Source organism: Lathamus discolor, chromosome 10, assembly GCF_037157495.1.
Source record: "Lathamus discolor isolate bLatDis1 chromosome 10, bLatDis1.hap1, whole genome shotgun sequence".
NCBI lineage: Eukaryota > Metazoa > Chordata > Aves > Psittaciformes > Psittacidae > Lathamus > Lathamus discolor.
In genome coordinates, this window is record NC_088893.1 from 7,967,387 (window position 1) to 7,988,833 (window position 21,447).

The following is a 21,447-nucleotide window of genomic DNA, read 5'->3' on the forward strand; positions in this document are numbered from 1 at the left end:
CGATGCCTTCACCCCTTCTGCCTGCACTAAAGGGGGGCAGGACGAAATAGCTGCTGGGGCTGGGACTGGAAGGAGCCCTAGGAGTCAGCTATGGGGCAGAGGATGAGCATGGAGGGGGAGGTTGGTTGTAGCTCTGGACAGTGAGGTTGATGTGGAGAATTGTATCCCCACTTCCCCTGGGGCTGGATCCAGCACCATCCTCTCCTCAGCCTCAGCTGCCAGCCCGTCCTCCCTGAGACACGGACCAGCACCGACGGACCACTCTCTCTGACCCAAAACGTGACTCCTGCATGGCCACTGGCCCTGTGCCGGACTGAATGCTGCCTGGGGCCGGTGGGTTCCAGCACAACCTGCCCACGCCGGGCTGGTGTTTGTGTTGCCTGCCACCGTGTTTGCACTGCACACAGCTCGGCTGTTTGTTTGCACAGAGCCACGGGAGCCAAGCCCGGTGCTGGTGCCGGTGCTGGTGGTGGGCAAGCTGCAGGCAAAGCACACGCAGGGTGCTGCTTCTGGCTGGTGGCACCGTATTGGCCGTGCCATCCCCCCGTGCTCGACAGGGAGCAGCTCTGCCCGCATCCTTCCCCTGGCACACGCTGCAACATCCGCTGCAGCCTTTGTGGTGCTGTTCTCACGCCCGGATGGCCACAGTCCTGACGTTGCTCCCGGCCCTTGCCATGAGCCCTGTCACTGGCAGCCCGGTTTTACCCCACTCTGGATTTGCTCAGATGTGACACATCCCTCCCCAACACACGTCCTCACATCCCCTTTCCCAGGAAGACCTGTCATGGGGCTGTGCCACCCCTCCTGCCAGGGACACAGCACCAATGCTGCCCGGGGTTGGCCGTACCATCCCTTCGTCAAAGCCTTGTGGGGTGCAGGAGGGGGTGCAGGAGGGTTTGGGGACATGCTGCTCCCCATGGACCAGTGCAGATGGTCCATGCGGGTCGCTAGAAGGAGGCAGGGGCTTCCGCTGGACTCTGGCCCAGGCAGGTGGCCGTGGTGGCAGGAGCCAGCTACACTGGGACCCCTGAGTGGCCCTGGTGTTGTGAGGTTGTTGTTTTGGGCTTGGCTCCCATGCGCTGGTTTGTGGCCAGTTGAAACTGGTTTGCAGCTTTTATAAGGTGTGGGATGAGTGGGATCGTGCAAGTGCCGGCAACTCCGGAGGGGAGCCCACACGTGTGGCTGTGGGTGCTGGTGGCCATGCGAGCCCACGTGCCTGGGGTGGACACCGTGGCTCTCCAGACAGCAGATGCCAGCTCACAGCCCAGACCAGAGGAGGGGAACCATGAAGCTCCCTATCAGGCTTTTGGCTGCAGCATCTTCCCCTCCAGCACAGCCCCAGCAGCTGCCCTGCAACAGGAGGACTGGAGGGATACTGCCTGTCCACTGCTCTTCATCCAGCTCAACCAGCTCCTCAGCACCCCAGAAGGGCTGGAGTGGAGAGAGACAGCCAGGTAGGTGATGCTTTGAGAAGCCCAGCCTCTCAAAGCATTAGGAGATGCTGCCCTGATGGAGCCCACAGCATCTTTGAAGGCCGGTGGTTCCTCACATCAGCCCCAAAGCAGGGCTGCTCACCACCCTCTGCCCATAGCAATGTGTGCAGTGCCTGTGCTCTGCTTAGTGACTTGCTTCACAAGAGAGGGCAGGGTGTCAGCAGGGCGCAGGCAGTGATCCTGTATGGGCACAGTGCCCTGGCTTCTGCTCATCCCTTTGCTGCCTCTGCAAGGCTCCAGCAGCTTAGCTGAGGCTGGGATGGTGCTTTGTTTCTGCCCAGATCTGTCTGCCTGGCAGGTCTCTGGAGGTGACTGGGTGGGTAGGTCAGGGCAGGTTGGCTGGGGACAATGGTGACCAGCAGGCCAAGCCCCAGCCCCAGCCCCGCCTAGGGATGGGTGGGTTGGGAGCAGCCATGCAGAGAAGGACTTGGGGGGTCCTTGCCACTTGGGTGACAGATGGGACATGACCCAGCTTCAGTGAACACTTGGGCCCAGAACCCCCCGTGTGCTGGGCTGCACCCCCAGAGCGTGAGCAGCAGTCAAGGGAGGGGATCCTGCCCCTCTGCTGGGCTCTGGGGAGACCCCCCTGCAGTCCTGATCCAGCTCCGGGGCAGCAGCACAAGAGGGACGTGGAGCTGTTGGAGCGAGTCCATGGAGATGCTGCGAGGGCTGGAGCAGCTCTGCTCTGGAGCCAGGCTGAGAGAGCTGGGCTGGGGCAGCCTGGAGAAGAGAAGGCTCCTGAAGGGGAGACCATACCAAGACCTTTCAGCATATAAATGGAGCTTATAAGAAAGAGAGAGACTTTTTACCAGGGCCTGTAGTGACGGGACAAAGGGCAAGGATAAATTTAGGTGGACACGGGAAAGAAATGTTTTATGATGAGGGTGCTGAGGTGCTGGCACAGGGTGCCCAGACAAGCTGTGGCTGCCCCATCCCTGGCAGTGCTCAAGGCCAGGTTGGACACAGGGGCTTGGAGCAAGCTGCTCCAGTGGAAGGTGTCCCTGCCCGTGGCAGGGGTTGGAGCTGGATGGTTTGTGAAGGTCCCTTCAAACATAAACGCTTCTGTGATCCCAGGACTGGTGAAATCCCCTGATCAGGGGATCGGGGCAAGGTGTGGGTCAGCAGCAAAGGGGATGTGACCACTGAGGCTGCCCATCTGCCCCTGCTCCATGAGCCCACTGCAGCCCCCTCTGAACCCCCAAACCCCTCTCTGTCTGTGCCAGTCTCATGCCAAGCTTATGGTAGACCGAAGCTGCAGATCCCACTTCCTGGCACAGGGCACAGCACTGCCTGCCCCAGGGCACAGCACTCTGTTCTGACCCTCACATCTCCCCTGGCAGGTGGATAAAGTTCGAGGAGAAGGTGGAGGATGGTGGTGAGCGATGGAGTGCACCCCACGTCCCGGCCCTCCCCCTGCACAGCCTCTTCCAGCTCAGGACGTGCCTGCAGAAGGGGACTCTGCTCCTGGACCTGGATGCCCCCAGTTTCAAGGAAATAATTGGTACATGGGGAATGCGAGGGTCACCTCCTGCGGTGGGCTGGTCTTTATAGAGATCTCTGTATTTATATATATATATCTATATAAATGTGCCGATGCGCAATAGGCAGGTGTCTTGTGTGGCTGTTTGCTGCCTTTCCCCCCGGCAGCCCTGCAGCGGGCAGCGATCCAGAGGGACTCAGGGCTCTCCCCATCCCTTTGCAGACAAGGCTCTTTCCGGGCAGCCCGAGGGAGCGGAGCTGCAGCCAGAGCTGCGGGAGCGCCTGGCAGCCCTGCTGCTGCTCCAGCCCCGGCACCAGCACACCCAGTCCCCACTGCGGCTGCTCACCCAGCTTTGCCTGGCTCCCTGCAGAGGTAGGCACAAGAGTGGCCACACACTTTTCACACCAGGCATCCTCCACTGCCACCAGCAATACAGTGCACACATGGTTGCTGGCTCTTCCCTTGCATGTATATTCTGCTGCTTGTTGCCTTTCTTTGCAGGAAAGGCCAAAAGCTGGGCTGAGCCCGGAGCACGGCTCTCTGAAACACCTCTTAAGGAGCAGGTAAGGCAGGAAGAAGCTTGGCTGAGGGCAGCTGCTGCATCCCAAGTGCCCAGCACTGCATCCCTTTCCTTGCAGCTGAGAAACCGATTTAAGAAGAAGGTCCCGCCAGGCTCTGAGGCTGCCCACATTGCTGTTGGGGAGGCTGAATTCCTGGAGAAGCCCTTCACCGCCTTCATCCGCCTCAGGCAAGCAGTGGCCCTTGGCTCACTGGCTGAAGTTGCTCTCCCCAGCAGGTAAATGGAGTGTGGCTGAGGGCCCTGCACCCCTCTTCATCCCTGTCCCCGCTCCCACCCATCCAGGACAGGGCTTTGCTTGGCAAAAGCAAAGGGTACAGCACCCAGTGCCACACAGCTCCAGAACCATCGCTCACTACTTCCCCTTCTGCTTTTCCCAGCTCCTTAGTAGCATCCTGCGGATGGGCTGAGAGTAGAGCATCTGCTGGGAGCCTGGGGGGGACGTCCCCTGGGTTATCTTCACCTAGCTCTGCATTCACTGTCCTCCTTAGACGGGTGTGGGTGCTCCCCATGTGCTGTGCCAGAGCACAGGGGCTTGTGTCTGGGAAGAGGTTTGCAGGAGCCTCCTGCCCTCCCGCTGCCCATGACACACTACCGAGGGCTGGGGTGGCTCCTGTGGCACTGTTCGTGCAGGGGGAAAGGAGCAGGGCGGAAGGTGTTCCTCCATGGTTGCGGGATATATCGTCTGAAGCCTTAAGCCGAAATGGTCAGTCTGCCCCTAGAGCTGAGCACTTCCTTAGGGAGCGTGTGGAGGAGGCAGGCAGGGATCAGGAGGGACATTGCCACCTCCTGGTCACTCTGCCCAGAGCACTGGTCCTCCGGGAGCTGGATGGAGCAGGACATCCATCCACCTCCAGCTCTCTCCTTGGTGGGAGATGGGTGGCAGGTCCCCGGGGAACCCCCCCGGGTCTTGAGTGGCTCACAACAACCCCTTGCCCTGTATTTTCCTTCCCCAGACAGGAGGGGAAGGAGAGTTTGTCCCTATGCATCCCTTTCCCTAGTGGTATCCACTTTGTGAGCCGCACTGGGCTGTCCCCGTGGTAACAGCCTCCATCCCAGAGCTATCTCCCACCCAGGTCCATCTCTAGGATCTTAAGGTTTTCCCATTGCCTTTCTGAAGATGCCTGGGTGAGAGCAGTCCCAGGTGGGTATCATCACCTCCTGACCCCTCAGAGCAGGCTCCGGGAGGCCTCCAGCACCGATGCCACATGTCAGGGCTGTACTGGTTCTGTTAAATCACCTTCAGCCCCATTCTTGCTGACACAGGAGTTTTCCTACCTCGCTGGAGGTTTGCCTGGGGTACAATCACTGCAGCCTCAGGGCACCAGGATGGTAACTGGTTTTGCCAGTTTTGAAAAGGAGTAGCGGGTTTGGTTAAGTATTTGGATGGGCTGTCCCTCTGCAGACCACATTATTTTGCAGGACCCTCTGAAGGGTGAGATTTTAGCCACATTCCTTCAAGGACTCTGAGCCCTCTTTCCAATCTCCTCCATGTTCCTGGCTGTCCTATCAAACCTGCTGCCCCTGCAGCCTGCAAGCTCTCCTTCCAGTGCTAACACTGCTGCATCCTGCCTGTGAGCAGCATTCCCATAAGCAGGACCACACAGACAGCCCCATCCCAGATCTCAAGCCCCGCAAGCTTGCCCAGTCACCATTTCCAGCATCCCCACAGCACCATGGTCTCCCCTGGGAGAAGCATCCCCCAACAACGAGGTGGCTGCTCAGGAGATATTCTGTCCCACCCACAGGTTCCTCTTCATTCTGCTGGGTCCCCAAGCCAAAGAGAAAGCCTACCATGAGGTTGGCAGGGCCATGGCTACACTGCTGACAGATGAGGTGAGCCTGGTGCAGCACCCATGGGTGGGATGGGCTGGGAGGCTGAGGACATCGGGGCTCCTCTTCTCTGCAGGCTACAGCAGAGGAGTCAGAGGAAGGGGTGAGCTGGGGCCTCCCTTACCCAGGATAAGAAAGCAAAGTTCTGGGGTTGGTGCACCTGGTGCACAGAAGTAGACGGGTGCCTTTCTTGGTGATGGCTACAGGATGGGAGGAAGGCTCCGAGCGCCCAAATGCAGGAACATGGTAGTTAAACCACGTTCTCCCCACAGCTCTTCCAAAGTGTTGCCCGGCAGGCTGAGCACCGAGGGGACCTCATTGCAGGGATGGAGGCGTTCCTGGATGAGCTGACAGTGCTTCCTCCAGGCAAATGGGACCTCAATGCCCGAATCCCTCCACCGAGCTATCTGCCATCCCTGCATAGGAGGTAGGCTGGAGGGAGGGACCCACAATCTTGGCCAGACCCCTCTGCCGTATCCCATGTGGAGACCTCTGCCCATGACAGTGGAATCTCCATCTCCTTGGGGATGAAGCCATGCAGGAACCAACCTTTGCCAGTGAGGTCCTTCCAGTCAAGACCCTCCGACCAAGCCAATGAGCACAGCTCTGGTCCCTGCTGCTGTTAGTCCTGCTGTCTCACTTGGGAGGGGATGGCAAAACCACCCCCTATGCCCTTCAGGCAGGAGCTGCTGGGAATGCAGAGCTTCCACACTGAGATGGGAAAGTCGTCCTCTGAGCTGCACCCTTCTGTCTCTTCCCAACTCCTCCATGAAAAGCAGTCCTGTGAGATCTGGCTCCACAGCTTGCTGGAGATCATGGTTGGGTTGGGACGAAACATGAATGTCATAGAGTTCATCCTCCTCCTCCAGATGTTTCTCCTCCTCATTATCAGGGGACACATGAGGTCCTCCCATCCCTGCTTGCACCCCTGTCCCCCCTCCAGCCTCCATGTTCCCTCATAGCATCCCCTAGATGCAGCTGGCTCCCCAGGGCTCCAACCTTGTCTCATGCTCTGCTCTGCCACAGGACTGCAGTGCACCCACCAGACCGGCAGTCCCACAGCAATGGGGACACAGCAGCAGGAGGAAACAGAGCCAACCTGGAGCACCCATGCACTGGAGAGGAGCTGGAGAGGACAGGCAGGTGGGTGCCTGGAAGGATGCGGGAGGTGGGATGTGCAGCAGGATGCAGGGTGTTGAATTTGGGGCAGGGCATTGCCTCTCCCCAGCACATGGGGCCACCACGTCCAAACCCCTCTGGGCTGGTCCCAAGGGAAGGGACTGTCCCCTGCCCTGCAGCAGTGCTGGGGGGTGATGGCCAATGTGGGGGGCCTGCTCTGAGATGTCCCTGTGCTGTCCCAGGCTTTTTGGGGGGCTGATGCGGGACATCCGGAGGAAGGCGCCATGGTATGGCAGTGACTTCTCCGACGCCCTGCACCCCCAGTGCCTCTCAGCAGTGCTCTACATCTACTTGGCCACAGTCACCAACGCCATCACCTTTGGGGGCATGCTGGGAGACGCCACTGCCAACATGCAGGTCAGTGCAGCCACAAGGTACCCTGCACCAGCCCCATGGGTCTGACGGGTGCCCATCACTACCTGGTGAGCCTCGGGGCATCCTGAACATCACCTGGATCCTGTGCCCTTCCCGGGCCTCTGCAGCCCCCGGGCACTGACCCTGAGCACCGAGGGAGGTGTGGGCAGCGGTGCTGCTGCTGGGGACAGGCTCAGGACTGTTGTCCCCTGTGCCTGGTACCCATTCCCTGTGTTTCAGGGGGTGCTGGAGAGTTTCCTGGGCACAGCCTTTGCCGGCTTTGTCTTCTGCCTCTTTTCTGGCCAGCCCCTCACTATCCTGAGCAGCACTGGCCCCATGCTGGTCTTCGAGCGCCTCCTCTTCTCTTTCAGCCAGTAAGTGCCCTGCCAGAGATGGTCCCTTGGCCCACTGTCCCCTGGCTGGGGCACAGGACACCATCATGCCAGGAGGGTGTCACTGTTGAGTGTTGAGGTCACCCTTGCCACCAGGGACCACAGCCTGCACTACCTGGAGTTTCGCCTCTGGATTGGGCTCTGGGTGGCCTTTTTTGGTGTGGTTTTGGTGGCCACCGAGGCCAGTCACCTGGTGCGGTACTTCACCCGCTTCACCGAGGAAGGCTTCTGCGCCCTCATCAGCTTGATATTCATCTACGACTCCCTGAAGAAGATGCTGAGCCTGGCAGACACCTTCCCCATCAACTGGCAGTACCGGCTGGACAACGTCACCTCCTACAGCTGTGTCTGCAACTTGTCCAGCCCCGGTGAGCCCAAACAGCCACTTGGCTGGTGGGGAGCAGGGGACGGCTGCATGGGGCTTCACTGGGACCCAGCTACCCAGCTAGATGGGAGAAGGTGCTGGAGGAGGTGGTGGCTCAGCCCCATCCTTGACTGCTGGACCACATCAGCACCTTCCTTCATTCCCCTCCATACATTCTGTCCACCCCTTCCTACCTCCAGGCACTGCCCAGGCACTGGGCATTGCAGTGCCAGGAGCACAGAGAGCCTTGATCCAGATCCTGTGGCTCTTGGAGGGGGGATGCCAGGGGCTGGAGGTGGCCATTTAGTGGGTGGGTTTGCACCGCTGGGTTTGCACTGCTGTTTCTAGCCCAGTCCATAAATCAGAGGGTGCGACCTAGGGCCTGAAGATGTGTCCACACTAATCCTGCACTGTGTACCAGAAACACCATGTACCAAAAGCACCAGCCTGGGGCCAAGGGTGCTGCTGGTGCTTCATGAAGCCCTTCACAGAAGCTTCCCTCTTGGTGTTTCCTGAGCACCAGCCAGTGCTGGGGCCTCAGGAGTCCCATAGGGCCCCATCCAGCACCCTGAGCCCTTGGGGAGAGCCTGGGGAGCCTTCCTGACGGCAGCACAGTGCCAGTCATCCCTGAAGGAGTGTGCCCATGGTGCTAGCACCCTGACCCCATCATCCCTTGCAGGTCACAGCTCCGCAGGGAACAGCACACCGCTCCCATCAGCACTGCCACCCCAGCAGGTACAGCCCCTGCTCTCCGGCAGGCAGGCAAGGGGCTGGGGGCCCAAGGTGCCCATGGCCCCTCCTTGCCACCTGCCCTGTCCCTGCAGCCTCCCGCAGCCCCTGCTGGGCTGAGCAGGAGCCAGTGCCTGGAGCGGGGAGGGCAGCTCCTGGGGACAAGCTGCCCGTACGTGCCCGATGTCACCCTCATCTCCTTCCTGCTCTTCGGGGGCACCTTCCTCTCCTGCTCTGCACTCAAGCGCTTCAGGAGCAGCCGCTACTTCCCTGCAGGGGTGAGCACGAGCACCCTTCAGCCACCCCTCCCAGTGGGGTGGGGATGGCTCTGGGTGCTGTGACCTAGGGGTGCTCTGGGCCAGCCCCTCACCCTGGGCAGCCCAGGTCAAGCCGCCTCCGTCTGCAGGTGCGGAAGCTGGTGAGCGACTTTGCCATCATCCTGGCCATCCTGGCCTTCTGCGCCGTCGATGCCACCCTGGGCCTGGAGACTCCCAAGCTCCTTGTCCCCAGTGAGCTGAAGGTGCTGATGGGGTGTTTTTGCAGGGGGTGGGTCTGTGTACCCCACAGTAGCCATCCTGCCACGTTGCTGCTGTTCATGGGTCCAGCCCTATAGGGATGCAGGTTGTGCCCCAGCAAAAGAAGGGGTTGAACTACAGCAGGTCCCATGCTTTGTAAACAGCCTGGCTTGGTCCTGCACAAACCACGTCATGGTACAGCTCAGGCTGGAGCAGGAGCCACAAGCTCAAGCCCAGGCTTGGGCTCCCCACCCTGGGTGTGGAGCGCGGCTGGCAGCACCTCAGAGCAGCCTGTGCTCACCACCACCTCCCTGGATTTGCCATCATCAACGCCCAGTGCCATGTCCTTCACCTGCTCCCCGGGCACGTGCCCAGCTTTTGGCTTGGGATGCTCAGGAGCAGCCGCCTGCTCTGCCTTGGGGTGGGTTGGTGGGTCACGCTGTCCTGCATCATCCCCAGGGTGAGGGATGATGCTCTTCCTCTTCCCATGTGGAGCACCCCTGGGGCTGGTCCTGTCACACAGATGGGCTGCAGACCCTGCAGGCAGGTGGGAACTGCCATGACCCTTCTGCTCTCTGCACAGCCCACAAACCCAGAACGGGGCTGGATCATCTCCCCCTTTGGAGCCAACCCATGGTGGGTCTGCCTGGTGTCTGTGGTGCCTGCTGTCCTTGTCACCATCCTCATCTTCATGGACCAGCAGATCACGGCTGTCATCCTTAACCGCAGGGAGTACAAGCTGCAGGTGAGTGGGGACATGGGACAGGCAAGACCCAGCCAACAAGGTGGATCCAAGTATAGGCTGGACCCCAAGGGTCTGGGCACAGCCAAAGGGAGAGCAGCACTCTGACCCATTGGCAAGGTGGGCAGACCGCACTGTGCCCCTCTGACGCTGCTGAGGAGATGCCTCATCCCCAGCTCTGCTGCCTCTCCTGTTGCAGAAAGGAGCAGGCTTTCACCTGGACCTCCTCTGTGTCTCCCTCCTGATGGTGGCCACCTCTGCCACTGGCCTCCCCTGGTATGTATCAGCCACTGTCATCTCCCTGGCGCACATGGAGAGCCTGAGGAAGGAGAGCGCAACCTCAGCCCCCGGCGAGCAGCCCGAGTTCCTGGGCATCAGGTACACAGTGAGCCCAGGGACCTCCTGCCTGTGGCTGCAGTCAGGGGACGGGGACATGACATACCCATGCTGCCCAGCTGAGCTGTCTGGTGGCTGCTTGTGTTTCCCGGGGGATGCCATGGTTCCATCAAAGCTGAACAGAGAGGGGACCCTGGGGAGGGCAGCTGTGGGCTGTGGGCTCCTGGGGGACCCCAGGCACCCTAACATCAGTGCTGTGCCTGCAGGGAGCAGAGGCTGACAGGCATCGCTGTTTTTATCCTGACGGGACTCTCTGTCTTCATGGCACCCATTCTCAAGGTAGGAAGCCTGGTGCTGGGTTTGGCTTCTTGTCCAAGGCAGGGGGCAGCCATATCCTGTAAGGCTGGGAGGTTTCCAAGCCCTCTGTTGTTCATCTCATGGATCCATCACAGAAGCCTCGCTGGCAGGCACAGGGAGCTGAGTGCTGTGTGGGAAGGGGCTGGGTGAAGGGTTTGGTGGAAGCACTGCAGGACAGTGGGCACAGCAGCACACTGCTGCCCGTGTCAACCTCCACATGGACATCGGGTCCCTTCCTGTCCCCAAACACACCCACCACCACCCTCCACACTGCCCCATGGGAGGGTGAGCCTGGCTGGTGTTGGCTGTCACTTGTTGCCTCTGCCACATTAGGCAGAGCCACCCCATTACACCCTGGCCACATCTGGATTACATGGGGCAGGAGGAGGTCCCTTTACCTCTGTCCTCACCTCTGACGATGGCCTTGTAAAGTCTTTGATGTGGACCCCCACAACATTCTTACCTCCAAGTTGGAAAGATATGGGATTGATGGATGGACTGCTAGATGGATCAGGAACTGGCTGGATAGCGGCATCCAAAGAGGAACAGTGGATCAACATCCAAGTAGAAACAAGTGATGCCCCCCAAGGGTCCCTGCTGGCATCGATACTATTTAATATCTTCATCAATGACATAGCCAGTGGGACCAAGGGCACCCTCAACACATTTGCCAAGCTGAGTGGTGCGGCTGACAGGCTGAGGGAATCCTCAGGGATACCTCTCGGAATCCTCAGTGCCTCTGGGATCCAGAGGGACCTTGGAGGACATGGGCTCATGTGAACCTGAGAGGTTCAGTGAGGCCAGATGCAAGGTCCTGCAGTAGGGTTGGTGCAGCCCCAGTATCAATATAGGCTGCGGATGAACAGGTTGAGAGCAGCCCTGAGGAGAAGTACTTGGGTTGACTGGTGGGTGACAGAAAGGATGACCCAGCCATGTGTGCTTGAGCCCAGACACCCCCCACCCCTGAATGCTGAGCTGTATCCCTAGAGCATGAGCTGCAGGTCAAGGGAGGAGATTCTCCTCCTCTAGTGCACTCTGGTGAGACCAGAACTTGGCACATGTTTCCCCTCTCTGAGGACTGCATGTCCCCACACAAGCAGTGTAGCTGGGAGCAGGTCCAGACGTTAAAGCCGTTGAAGCCATGAAATTAAACTGGGCTGTTGGAAATGAAGGAAGCAAAAGCTGTATGTGAGTTTTATGCAGCGGAGGATGCTCAGTGATGGCACCCCCATGGGGAATCGCACCCCGCTGACCCTCGCCCCTGTCTTGCAGCACATACCAATGCCGGTGCTGTACGGGGTCTTCCTGCACATGGGGGTGGCAGCGCTGAACAGCATCCAGGTGAGCAGGGCTGTGCCAGGGTGCTGGGGAGGGAGGAGGGGGCTGTGTTGGGCTGGCTTCACACCCACTCTCACTGTGCAGCACAGCCCCTGTGTGATGTGCAGCCTGGCACGGGGTTCACGGGGAGAGAGCAACCTTCCTGGTGCAGATGAGACGGGAAGGGAGGTGTCTGGGATGCTGAGGAGCACGGCTGCACTGACAGAACAGTGGCTTGGGAGAAGTGGAAGGACCAGTGGATAACCCAGACTTCCTCTCAAAGCCACAAGGGATGTCCCCATCCGAGAGCTGCAGGCAGAGCTGGGACTTGCTGGTCCTTTGGTGCTCGCATTGCCATTGATGTACCAGCTCTGTTTCTCTGCTGAGAAACCCACAGAGAGGAAAAAAAAATTCCCCACTCCAGAAATATCTACCTTTTTTTTATTTTCCTCTAAATGGCACATTTTCCTTGCAATTACCCAGCTCTGGATGACAGGCTAGGAATCCCCCTCACTCCTTCAGTCTGCTTGGGGAATCCGGGGTTGAGCTCTGGCAAAGACAGCAGCAGTTTTCTGCAGGCAGGGATAGGAATCCAGGGGTTGTCATCTCTCAGTTAACCCTTTAAGACCAGCTTGAGTCCTTTCTAGATTCCTGTCTGGGGCGATGGACCCCTTGTCTTGCATTCACACTCACCCATCACGGTATTGGCCAGTGCAGCTGGCAGGAGGGCTGAGTTGTGGAAATAATACCAAACCTACCCAGCTGTGGGCCCAACAGGGAGATGGGTGAGAGCTGCTTGCAAGCTGGTGTGACCCACACTCCGTCCTCTCGCTACAGCTCACAGACCGTGCGCGGCTGCTCCTGATGCCAGCCAAGCACCAGCCAGACCTTGCCTACCTCCGGCATGTGCCCCTGCGCCGGGTGCACCTCTTCACCATCATCCAGCTGCTGTGCCTGGCTCTGCTCTGGGTTGTCAAATCCACTGTGGCTGCTATTATTTTCCCACTGATGGTAAGAGAACCCTTTTAACAGGGCAGCACTGCTTTGGAGCTGGGCTGGGTGCTGCCTGCACATGCTCTGAGCATCACCAGAGTGATGCCTAGTGCTCCACCTGGGAATGAGACATGGGTGGGATCACATGCAATGGCAAGGCATGTTTGGGTGCTCAGACCCGCAGGGGCTGCCAGGTCCCTGCAGTTCATAGCTTGGCACCAGCCTTCACCTCCTGGTTTGGAGCTGTCACTGCTTTGCATCATCCCTTGGGACCAAGGCAGGAGAGGTGACATGCCACCTCCCTGGCATCCACCGGGGGCAGAGGGGATGTGATAGGGGACACACTGCCCGTTCCCTGGCCGCCAGCCCCAAGCACTGTGCTATGCTGACCCGCAATTTGCTCTGGCCCCAGCTGCTGGCCCTGGTGGGGATCCGGAAGGTGCTGGAGCGTGTGTTCTCCCTGCATGACCTGAGCTGGCTGGACAGCCTCCTGCCTGAAACCGCTCGGGGGGAGGCAGAGGGAAAACAGGCCAGGAGGCGGAAGGAGGATGAAACCAGCAGCGAGGAGGTGGGTGATGTGCTGGGTGCTGCACCCCTCGCAGCCACCCCTGAGCGTGCTGGTGCGGGGCTGAGCCCGGCCTGAGCCAGGGTACGGAGCTGCCTGGTGGGAGGGCGGTGAGCCCTGAGCCCTCTTCCTTCTCCCTCCAGTGTGAGCTGATGCATCGCCAGGGACCAGAGATCAACATCTCCGTCAACTAGGCTCACAAGCGCGGCGCAGGGCACGGTGAGGGGCAGAGGGGACTGGGGACAGCCGCCTGCTCCGGGCAGCCTGGGGACTGTAATCCTCACCGGGGCCCGGTATGACCTTCCCACCATGCGGGCCCGGCCCCGCCGCGGGCAGCACCTCGCCCGCAGGCCCCATCCCGCCTGCTCCCGGGGCCGGGGACTCGCAGCCCCCTCCCACCCGCCCGCTCCGGTCTCTGCCCGTTGCCCCACCATGCTCGCTGCCGTCGCCCCTCCGGGCCTGGCCGCGGCCGTGACAGGGGCCACGTGGCCGCGCCAGTGACGTCACAGCGGGCGGAGCGGAGTGACAGCGCGCTCAGCCTATGGCGGGCCGCCCTCGGGCCGGGTGCGGGAGCGGGCAGGGACGGGGCGGGCCGCACACCGGGACGTGCAGCGCGACAGGCGGGCGCGGGGCCACTGCGCTGCGCGGAGACCTCCGAGGGGTTCGAGGGAGAGGAGGGTTCAGGGCGCAGCAGGAGCCAATGGGGTGGCGCCAGCCGCCTTGCGTTGTGAGCGATGTGCGCCGCGGCCAATCGGGACCCGCGATTGCCGGATTCGCTTTGACCGGCATCCAGCTCGCCCCGTGGGCGCTCGCGGCTGCGGCGGGGCGCGTGACTGATGCTGCAGGCTGCCAATCGGCTGGCGGCGGGTTCAGGAAGCGGGGCCGGGGGAGCGGGGCGGGGCGGCGGGCTCTAACCGCCTCGGCGTGCGCTCTCAGGGCAGCATGCTGGGAGCGCGTGACGCCATGCTGAGTGACGGGAGCCGCCGCCAATGAGGCGCCGCTGTCGGCAGAGCGAGCCCAATAGGCGCGGGCGGAGCGGCGGGAGGGGGGGCGGCGCGGCGCCCGCGGCCGGGTAGGGTGTGAGAAGTTAGTGGCGCTGCTGCGGTGCCGTGAGGGGACGGAGACGGCTGGGCTCTGCGAGCGGCCCCACATCAGCGCGATGCTCACGGACGGCACCGCCGCCCCCGTCGGCGACGAGGAGATCGACTCGGTCGCTCCCCGCGCGCCGCCCGCCGCCGAGCCGCCTGCCGCGGCCGGGCCTTCCCCGCTGGGCTTGCGGGCCGTGCGCCTCTTCGGGGAGGCCGGGCCCGGCGGGCCGGGAGGCCCCGGCGCACCCGCAGCTGGCGAGGCCGCCCTCGACTTCAAGCTGGCGGCCGCCGTGCTGCGGAGCGGGGGCGGCGGCGGCTCTGGCAGCGACGAGGACGAGGTGTCCGAGGTGAGCGATCCCGCCGGCGGGCCCGGCCCTCCCCCTCCCCTCTGCCGCTTCCTGACAGGCCCTGCCGTCCGCTGCCCGCCCTCCCGCTCGCCGCGCCGGGCCCACCGCCGCCAGCCGGGCGCTCGGCGCCTTCCCGACCGGGCGCGGGGGTCATGGGCCGCACCACACCCCGCTTCCCCCCGCGCCGGCCCGGGCCTCCCCGCCGCCATGGGCGTGAGCGGGCGCACCGGAGCCGCGGGGGCGGGGTCCCGGCGGCTCCGCACGGGCAGGGCGGCCCCAGGCCTAGTGCTGAGGCCGGGGAGAAGAGAGCGAGCGAGCGAGGGGAGGGGGTCTCGGTACCGCCCCGTCTGCACCCTCCCGAGGCGGTCGGGCCCTCCGCTTGCCGCTGCCTCCCTGCATGCGGAGTGAGGGGGAAAGATGTCTCCCGTGCGGCTGCCTCCTGATCTCTAGGAGTGGTTTCTACTTTGAACCAGGTTTGGAGGGGGAGGTGAGATCCTCCACCCAGCGGAGAACAAAGTAAACGCTCCGGCCCCCGGTATTGCTGCCCTGGACTCTAGAGGAAGGATATGGGATTCCCAGGCTCTGCTAAATTCCTTATTTCTATACATATATATATATGTGTACATACACGCACATACACTTTTATGCAATAGGAATACTTCTTGCTCAACAAAATGGAAGAGGGTAATGGAGGTGTCTTCCTTCGATCTTCCAAACCTGCAGAGAGTTTGAAAGGAAGGGTGTGGGGGAGTGCCTGGAGCCTTATCCCATCCCGAATGCAACATTGTTGGGTCTGTAAATGTGCATCTACTGCTGTTTTATGTAGCCTAGGGAGAGAAGATAAACAAAAGCTTTTATCTGTCACTACTGCCCACTCATCCTGCACCCATGGGTGAATCTTACTTCCTTAAGTTTCTGCTTTTAGAAAGACTACTTGGGATCACAGTTGCCATTGTAGCCCTTATGCAGCCTTGGTGGAAAGGAGGAGAATGTGGCTAGTGCTTGCAAGCTTGTTGCAGTTCCAATGTTTTGTACTTCTGTGTGCTTCTGCAGGAGGAAGAAGATGGTAGCTGAGGCCATACATACCTGTTTTGCTTTGGGGGCCAGGAGTGGGTGCTTTGGTATGTGTCCATATTTCTTTGGAAGAAGTGAAAGGAGGGGACCCTGCATTCATCCTTTTTTGCCTTCCCTTGAGGATCCTCTTCTGTCCATCCTTCCTGAGACCCAAACTTGCAGGTCTTACCTGAATAAAATTGATTAAACTGATGCAGACCCCCATTTGCACTTTGCTTATGACCCATTCATGGAGTTAAACATTGTATTAACAACATGATGTTTAACTAAACAAAAATTGTGATGATCAGGCAGTTGAGTGGTTGCTTGTGAACCTTACTTGTGTGATTGCTATCCTGAGCACAGGATGATATGAGATTACATCTTCAAGTACATACCTGTTTCAGGGAGCTGGAAGGCCCATTGTAAATAGAATTGATGAGTTTCTGCTCTCCAAGATGTCTTTTGTGTCAAGAGTTAATGTGTGTTTGAAGATACTAAAGCAGTATTACTGAACCTGGAAAACGATGAGAAATCGGTGTTTGTGGCTCTGTACAAGATGAGCAGGGCTCTGCTTTGGAAGCTTATCCCTTTTGAACCCGCCCCATTATTTAAAGGATGTGAAGATTGAGCAGCTGAGGTGTTTACTAAGCGCTCTATTGGTCTTTTGACTAATAGCAAGTATTAAGAAAGGCAGCCTATTAGAAATAATGTGTCTGGGAGGTTGGCATTGAGGTCAAAAAAAGAAGTGTTTCCAAACAGCTGTTAAAGTAAAATTATTCATTTGAAAAACCTGGGAAAAGCTTTCTGCTTGAAAATATTTAATAAAGGAGAAAATAAAAAAAGGTTGGAATAAAAATACTTGGAGATTTCCAGAACGCACTTTGAGGAATTGGGCTAATCTGGAAGCTGAAATTGCCTGGGGAGTTGGTCTGTCTTGTTTCTGGTTGTGGAAAGTAACCTGGGGAAGAGGCATGGGTGGGAGGATGTGCCCATGTCTGTGCACGGTGCTGGACTCTGCCTGAGAATGAGAGCACCAAGAGGGATATTGTATTTATGAGAACTAAAGAAGCACCTGCTGCCAGTGGTTTGGTTTTTGTTTTAACAAAGAAAAGTCAGTTAAACTCTTGGGATGGAACACTGCAGTCCTTGAACAGCACTGCCTTGAAAACCCAGTGACTGTTTGGACTGTGGTCTTGTGCCATGAGTCACTGATCTGGGTGTATGCCTTCATCTATTACCAGTGAGTGGAATTAGTGAGAACTAGAAGGGAGAATTAAAATAAATAAAATGAGTATTTGCCATCCTGCCTTGTTCTGTACTCCTGCCTCTGCTTTTGAAATCATAAAAATAATGGTACAATATTCCGTAGGCTCTGCTGTGTGTCTGCAGTGCTTTTAGGTTTTGTATCCTTGTATTAGTCCAAGTTTAATATGCTAAAATAATTGGATTAGCCAAAATGGCAAATGAGGGAGAGAATAAAATCACCAGTGAAGCTCAGGATGAGGAATGCAATCAAGTATTGATCTAAAGAATGAAAAGAGCAATAGATTTTAGCTTAACTTTAAAGAAATAGATTGCATTTCTTGTATCAGATGTTCAAGTAGTTTATGGTGACAACACTGTCCCCATTTTACAGGTGAAGACAGGGTACTGTTTGTTCTGCCTTGCAGAACTGGGGGAGAACTGAAAGCTTTCTGGTTTCCTAGCTTAGTGCCTACTTATGGGAGTCACCAGGCTGTGGCTGGGAATGCAGGGACTGAAGTGGGTCCCATATGAATGAGTTGTGTCAGGTCTGTAAGGTAGAATTTAAATGCAGCTGTACAGAATATTTTCTAGAATTACCAGTTAAAATTATCACATGCAAATAGAGACAATTGCAAGCTGAAGCATGCCTTTGGGCATGGAGGGATGAGGCCAGGAGGCTTTGTGCTCTTTCTGTGTGAAACAGAGGACATTTGGAGAAGCTTTTGCCACTGGTTGAAGTCTGAGAGATGAGATAGTTTTGACCTAGGTGTAGATAGTTGCCTTCTAAGCTTGATCAGGGTTTGGACACTACCTGCAACTTATTTAGCGTGAGATCTTGGTGTAATTTTAAGTGTATTACTGCTGCTCCTTGTGAATTTTGATGGCACTTAAAGTGGTGCCATAGGCATGAGCATTAAACAGCCTCCTCCATTCTAGTTGTGAAGCCTGTAGGTCAAGGTGAAGGTGTGCTGGCAGGGTGGTGATTAATAGTGTGTGTAGATGAGGTCCATCGGGTCCTTGGTGGTTGAGAGCTTCTGGCCACAGAGCACAGGGGTTCTTATCAAAAACCATTGTGGCAGACAACTGGGCTGTACAAATAGAGACTTGAAGCAGGTGATAAATATGGCAGTGTTAGTGCTCACAGGATTGTGTGGTTTGCTGATCTGTTGTAAATCAAGTAGGAGAAGCCAGCTGTGCTGGCAGAAGTACCAGAGCTTGGAGCTCAGTTCCGTAAGTGGCTTTTGGTGGTGAGCTTATCAATGCAGCAAGTCTCTTGTGTTCTGTGATTCAGGGTTTTGGAGGACTTCAATGGCAACTGGAGCTCACCCACCTCTTGGCTATGGAGTCAGCTCAGCTCTCAGCTTCCCTCTCCAGAACAGGCTGCCTGCCTCCATCAGCTTGCCTTACTTAAGCCTGTACCTATTGCATAAGCCTCTGGGGATATTTACATAAAGCATAATTAAAAATTAGACATAACCTACCTCCTGTGATGAGTAGAATTAATAGCTGAATGGCATGTACTCCAGATTCAGTACTTGGAGATTTTGTTTGGGGCTTTGTCTTCACCCCCCCATAAATCTGAGTTCTCTTAATTTTTAAACTGGGTTTTGAATTCAGAGTAAATAGTGAGGTAGTTGTTTTAAATTGGCAGTGTAGTCTGTTAAAGTCGTTGCTATGTGAACCTGCTGAACATGGCGCTGCTTCTTAAATGACATATGTTGTATAGCTTTGACTTCTTAGATTAATCCTTATACATTTCATTTTTTCTGTATTATATTTGAATTAATATAAATGGCAGCATTCTCTTGACCATAAGGAATAGTAATTCAAAAAGCTGATGTAAATTCTGGTAGATAATATTAGGCAGAAAAGCCTTTTCTCTGAAAAAATGTAAGTTTCAGTTTAGCAGTTAATGTTTTTCTTCCTTTGAGTAGCTCTTTCAAAGTGCAAGGATTAAGAGATGGAACAAACTGGAAAATTCTCTTGAAGAATTATTCACTGATTAGAATACATGGAGGGTTAATGGATCCAAAGGTATTGAGATGTAATGCTGAAGGATTCAGAAACCTAATTAGTAGTAGGGTGTTTGTTCATTCCCAGCCTGACTTGGTATTTAATTCCTGGAAAAATCGTGGTAGATATCTCAGTAACTTTGAAAGTCTGGCGTAGGGTAGCCAGAAACAATCTATCTGGTTGTGGGTAACACTTACTATTCAATAACCTTTTAAAATTAACTGATTTCCAAAGTTTATTACAAAACTCTAGCTTCCCTTTAATGCAGCTTGACCCAGTTGAGTACATGACCTAAAATAAATGTCAGCAACCGTTTTCTAATGATAGGTGTAGAAAGTAAAGATGCGAAATACTACTGTGTAATTACATAAATATGTGGTGCTGCCCCTTGGTAAGGAGACATCCACCAAATTTAGCAGAACATCTATATTGAGTTACAAATTTGCACATAGGCTTCACCAGTCAATTAGTTACAGTGTGGGGTGGGGAAGAAGGGCTTATTTGAGCATTAATGCAAGGCCAGGCTACAGCTGGTAAGCCACGAGTCCTTGTGTTCTGGTTCAAATTGGGGCTACCTAGCTGCTCCCCTGTGGGCTTGACAGTGGGATGCTCTCCTCATGTCAGAGGATCCTGCAGTACAGCTGTGAGGACAGCTGGATGGTGCTGTGCTTAGAGCTCAAACTATCCTTGTGATGTTCACTCTGATGAAGGGTGAGTGTGGAGAGAAGGGCAATATACAGGGAGTCCTTTTCTTCTGCACATGTGGCCTGCCCTTTAAAGTTGGGAGCAGCCACATTACTGAGTTGGCTGCTTGTTGGAGGAGTTCAAACCAGGGGTTTAGACCCTACAGGTGAGGAGGCTGCATAGCTTTGATCTTAGCAGGTCATTTGAGTTCTTGTAACATGCATGAAGATTCCTTAGAAGTATCAAGCTGTTCAGGGTAAAAGTGACTCTTGGATTTAAAACAGAGGCAAGTCTGACTTACATGTAGAAAAAGGACCTTTCTTAGGTTTGTTTCTCACTTAAAACTTAACGAAACAAGAAAAATAACTTGTGCATCTTGTGTGAGGGCTGTGTGCAGATCTCAGTGTTTAAGTTGATCTCTGAAGCTTCAGTCTTCCATAGGGTGCTTTTATTTTCCTTCTGTGGATACTTTATTTCCTACTAGCAGCCCTTGTACCATGCAGACACCATCTGAAGTCCTTTTGCTCACAGTATCGCAGGATACTGCATCAGAAGGAGGGTGACCAGCAGGTTGAAGGAGGTGATCCTGCCCCTCTATTCTGCTCTTGTGAGACCTCACTTGGAGTATTGTGTGCAGTTCTGGTGTCCTCAACATAAAAAAGACATGGAACTGTTGGAACAAGTCCAGAGGAGGGCCACAAGGATGATCAGGGGCCTCTCAAGGCATCACAAGGATGAGCACCTCTCATGTGAAGATAGGCTGAGAAAGTGGGGGCTGTTCAGCCTGGAGAAGAGAAGGCTGTGTGGAGACCTCATAGCAGCCTTCCAGTATCTGAAGGGAGCCTACAGGGATGCTGGGGATGGACTCTTCACTAAGGGCTGCAGTGATAGGACAAGGGGTAACGGGTTAAAACTTAAAATAGGGCAAGTTTAGATTGGGTATAAGGAAGAAGTCCTTTATCGTAAGGGTGGTGAGTCAGTGGAATGGGTTGCCCAGGGAAGTTGTGAATGCTCCATCTCTGGCAGTGTTCAAGGCCAGGTTGGACAGAGCCTTGGGTGACATGGTTTAGTGTGAGTTGTCCCTGCCCATGGCAGGGGGGTTGGAACTAGATGATCTTAAGGTCCTTTCCAACCCTAACTATTCTATGATTCTATACTTTGAGCAAAACTTAAAAAAACAGTGATTTGTTTAAGTACTCTATAAATTTGGGATTTTTTTGTGAGCCAAGTGCTTGGCTCCAGGGATTATATTATAGAAACTTTCTCATTGATTCCTCATATGACTTGGAGTTCTGTGATAAACTATTAAATTAGTTTACCTTTCAAATTATAATGTTTTTTTGTAGCAACCTTGTATTGTAGTCTATATTATAAACCCATGCTTCCTCTGAATAAGAGGGAAAAGGGGTACAAGTGAATTAATATTTGGATACAAGAGTTCATTTAGTTAGGGTTACATGCTTGTCTGAGCTATAACCTCTTCGTATACCCTATTAATAGCAAGTTTCTGTATTTCTCCACCCCCTCTGCTTTAACTGAATCTTGCAGATTCTTCTCAAACTTCTTTTCATCTTTAGCTCTTCTGAAGCATCCTAGACTTTGAAAGAAGTGGCCTAGACCCAGAAGGGTTGCTCATGGTTGAGTTACTATGTTGTATTTGTCAGAATGCTGGTGGTGCGGGTGAGCGCGTGTGGCTGGCTCCTCTGACCAGGGGAGGTTTTGGGAGCTACCTGACTGTGTATCTGTCCTGCAGGAAAACTCTTTCCTATTTATCACATAAAGAGATGG

The 21,447-nt window shown here is 55.9% G+C and overlaps 2 protein-coding genes across 19 annotated transcripts in view; both read left to right on the forward strand.

Annotated features, from left to right (window-relative positions):
* The first annotated feature begins 1,158 nt into the window (after window positions 1–1,158).
* SLC4A9 (solute carrier family 4 member 9) lies at window positions 1,159–16,573 on the forward strand. 2 transcript variants are annotated; one of them, XM_065690504.1, is made up of 22 exons: window positions 1,159–1,454; window positions 2,834–2,994; window positions 3,196–3,345; window positions 3,475–3,536; window positions 3,612–3,769; window positions 5,299–5,386; window positions 5,656–5,810; window positions 6,410–6,526; window positions 6,745–6,919; window positions 7,157–7,290; window positions 7,405–7,676; window positions 8,352–8,407; window positions 8,497–8,679; window positions 8,808–8,921; window positions 9,500–9,661; window positions 9,858–10,036; window positions 10,261–10,333; window positions 11,624–11,692; window positions 12,506–12,679; window positions 13,074–13,229; window positions 13,370–13,445; window positions 15,715–16,573. In XM_065690504.1, exons 1-21 carry the CDS (start codon window positions 1,201–1,203, stop codon window positions 13,418–13,420), a joined length of 2,943 nt encoding a protein of 980 aa, XP_065546576.1. In that variant the 5' UTR covers window positions 1,159–1,200; the 3' UTR covers window positions 13,421–13,445; window positions 15,715–16,573. The 2 variants fall into 2 exon arrangements, with proteins under 2 accessions (XP_065546576.1, XP_065546577.1); XM_065690505.1 differs by lacking the exon at window positions 11,624–11,692.
* The window catches only part of ANKHD1 (ankyrin repeat and KH domain containing 1), a 104,153-nt gene continuing 96,865 nt past the window's right edge, over window positions 14,160–21,447 (forward strand). For 6 of the 17 annotated variants that reach the window (XM_065690486.1, XM_065690488.1, XM_065690497.1 and 3 more), the window contains exon 1: window positions 14,163–14,661. In XM_065690486.1, the coding sequence (XP_065546558.1) occupies window positions 14,386–14,661 (276 nt within the window). In that variant the 5' untranslated portion in view covers window positions 14,163–14,385. Of the gene's footprint in view, window positions 14,662–21,447 lie in introns of all 17 variants that reach the window. The other 11 variants (XM_065690495.1, XM_065690496.1, XM_065690502.1 and 8 more) reach the window with 5 other exon arrangements.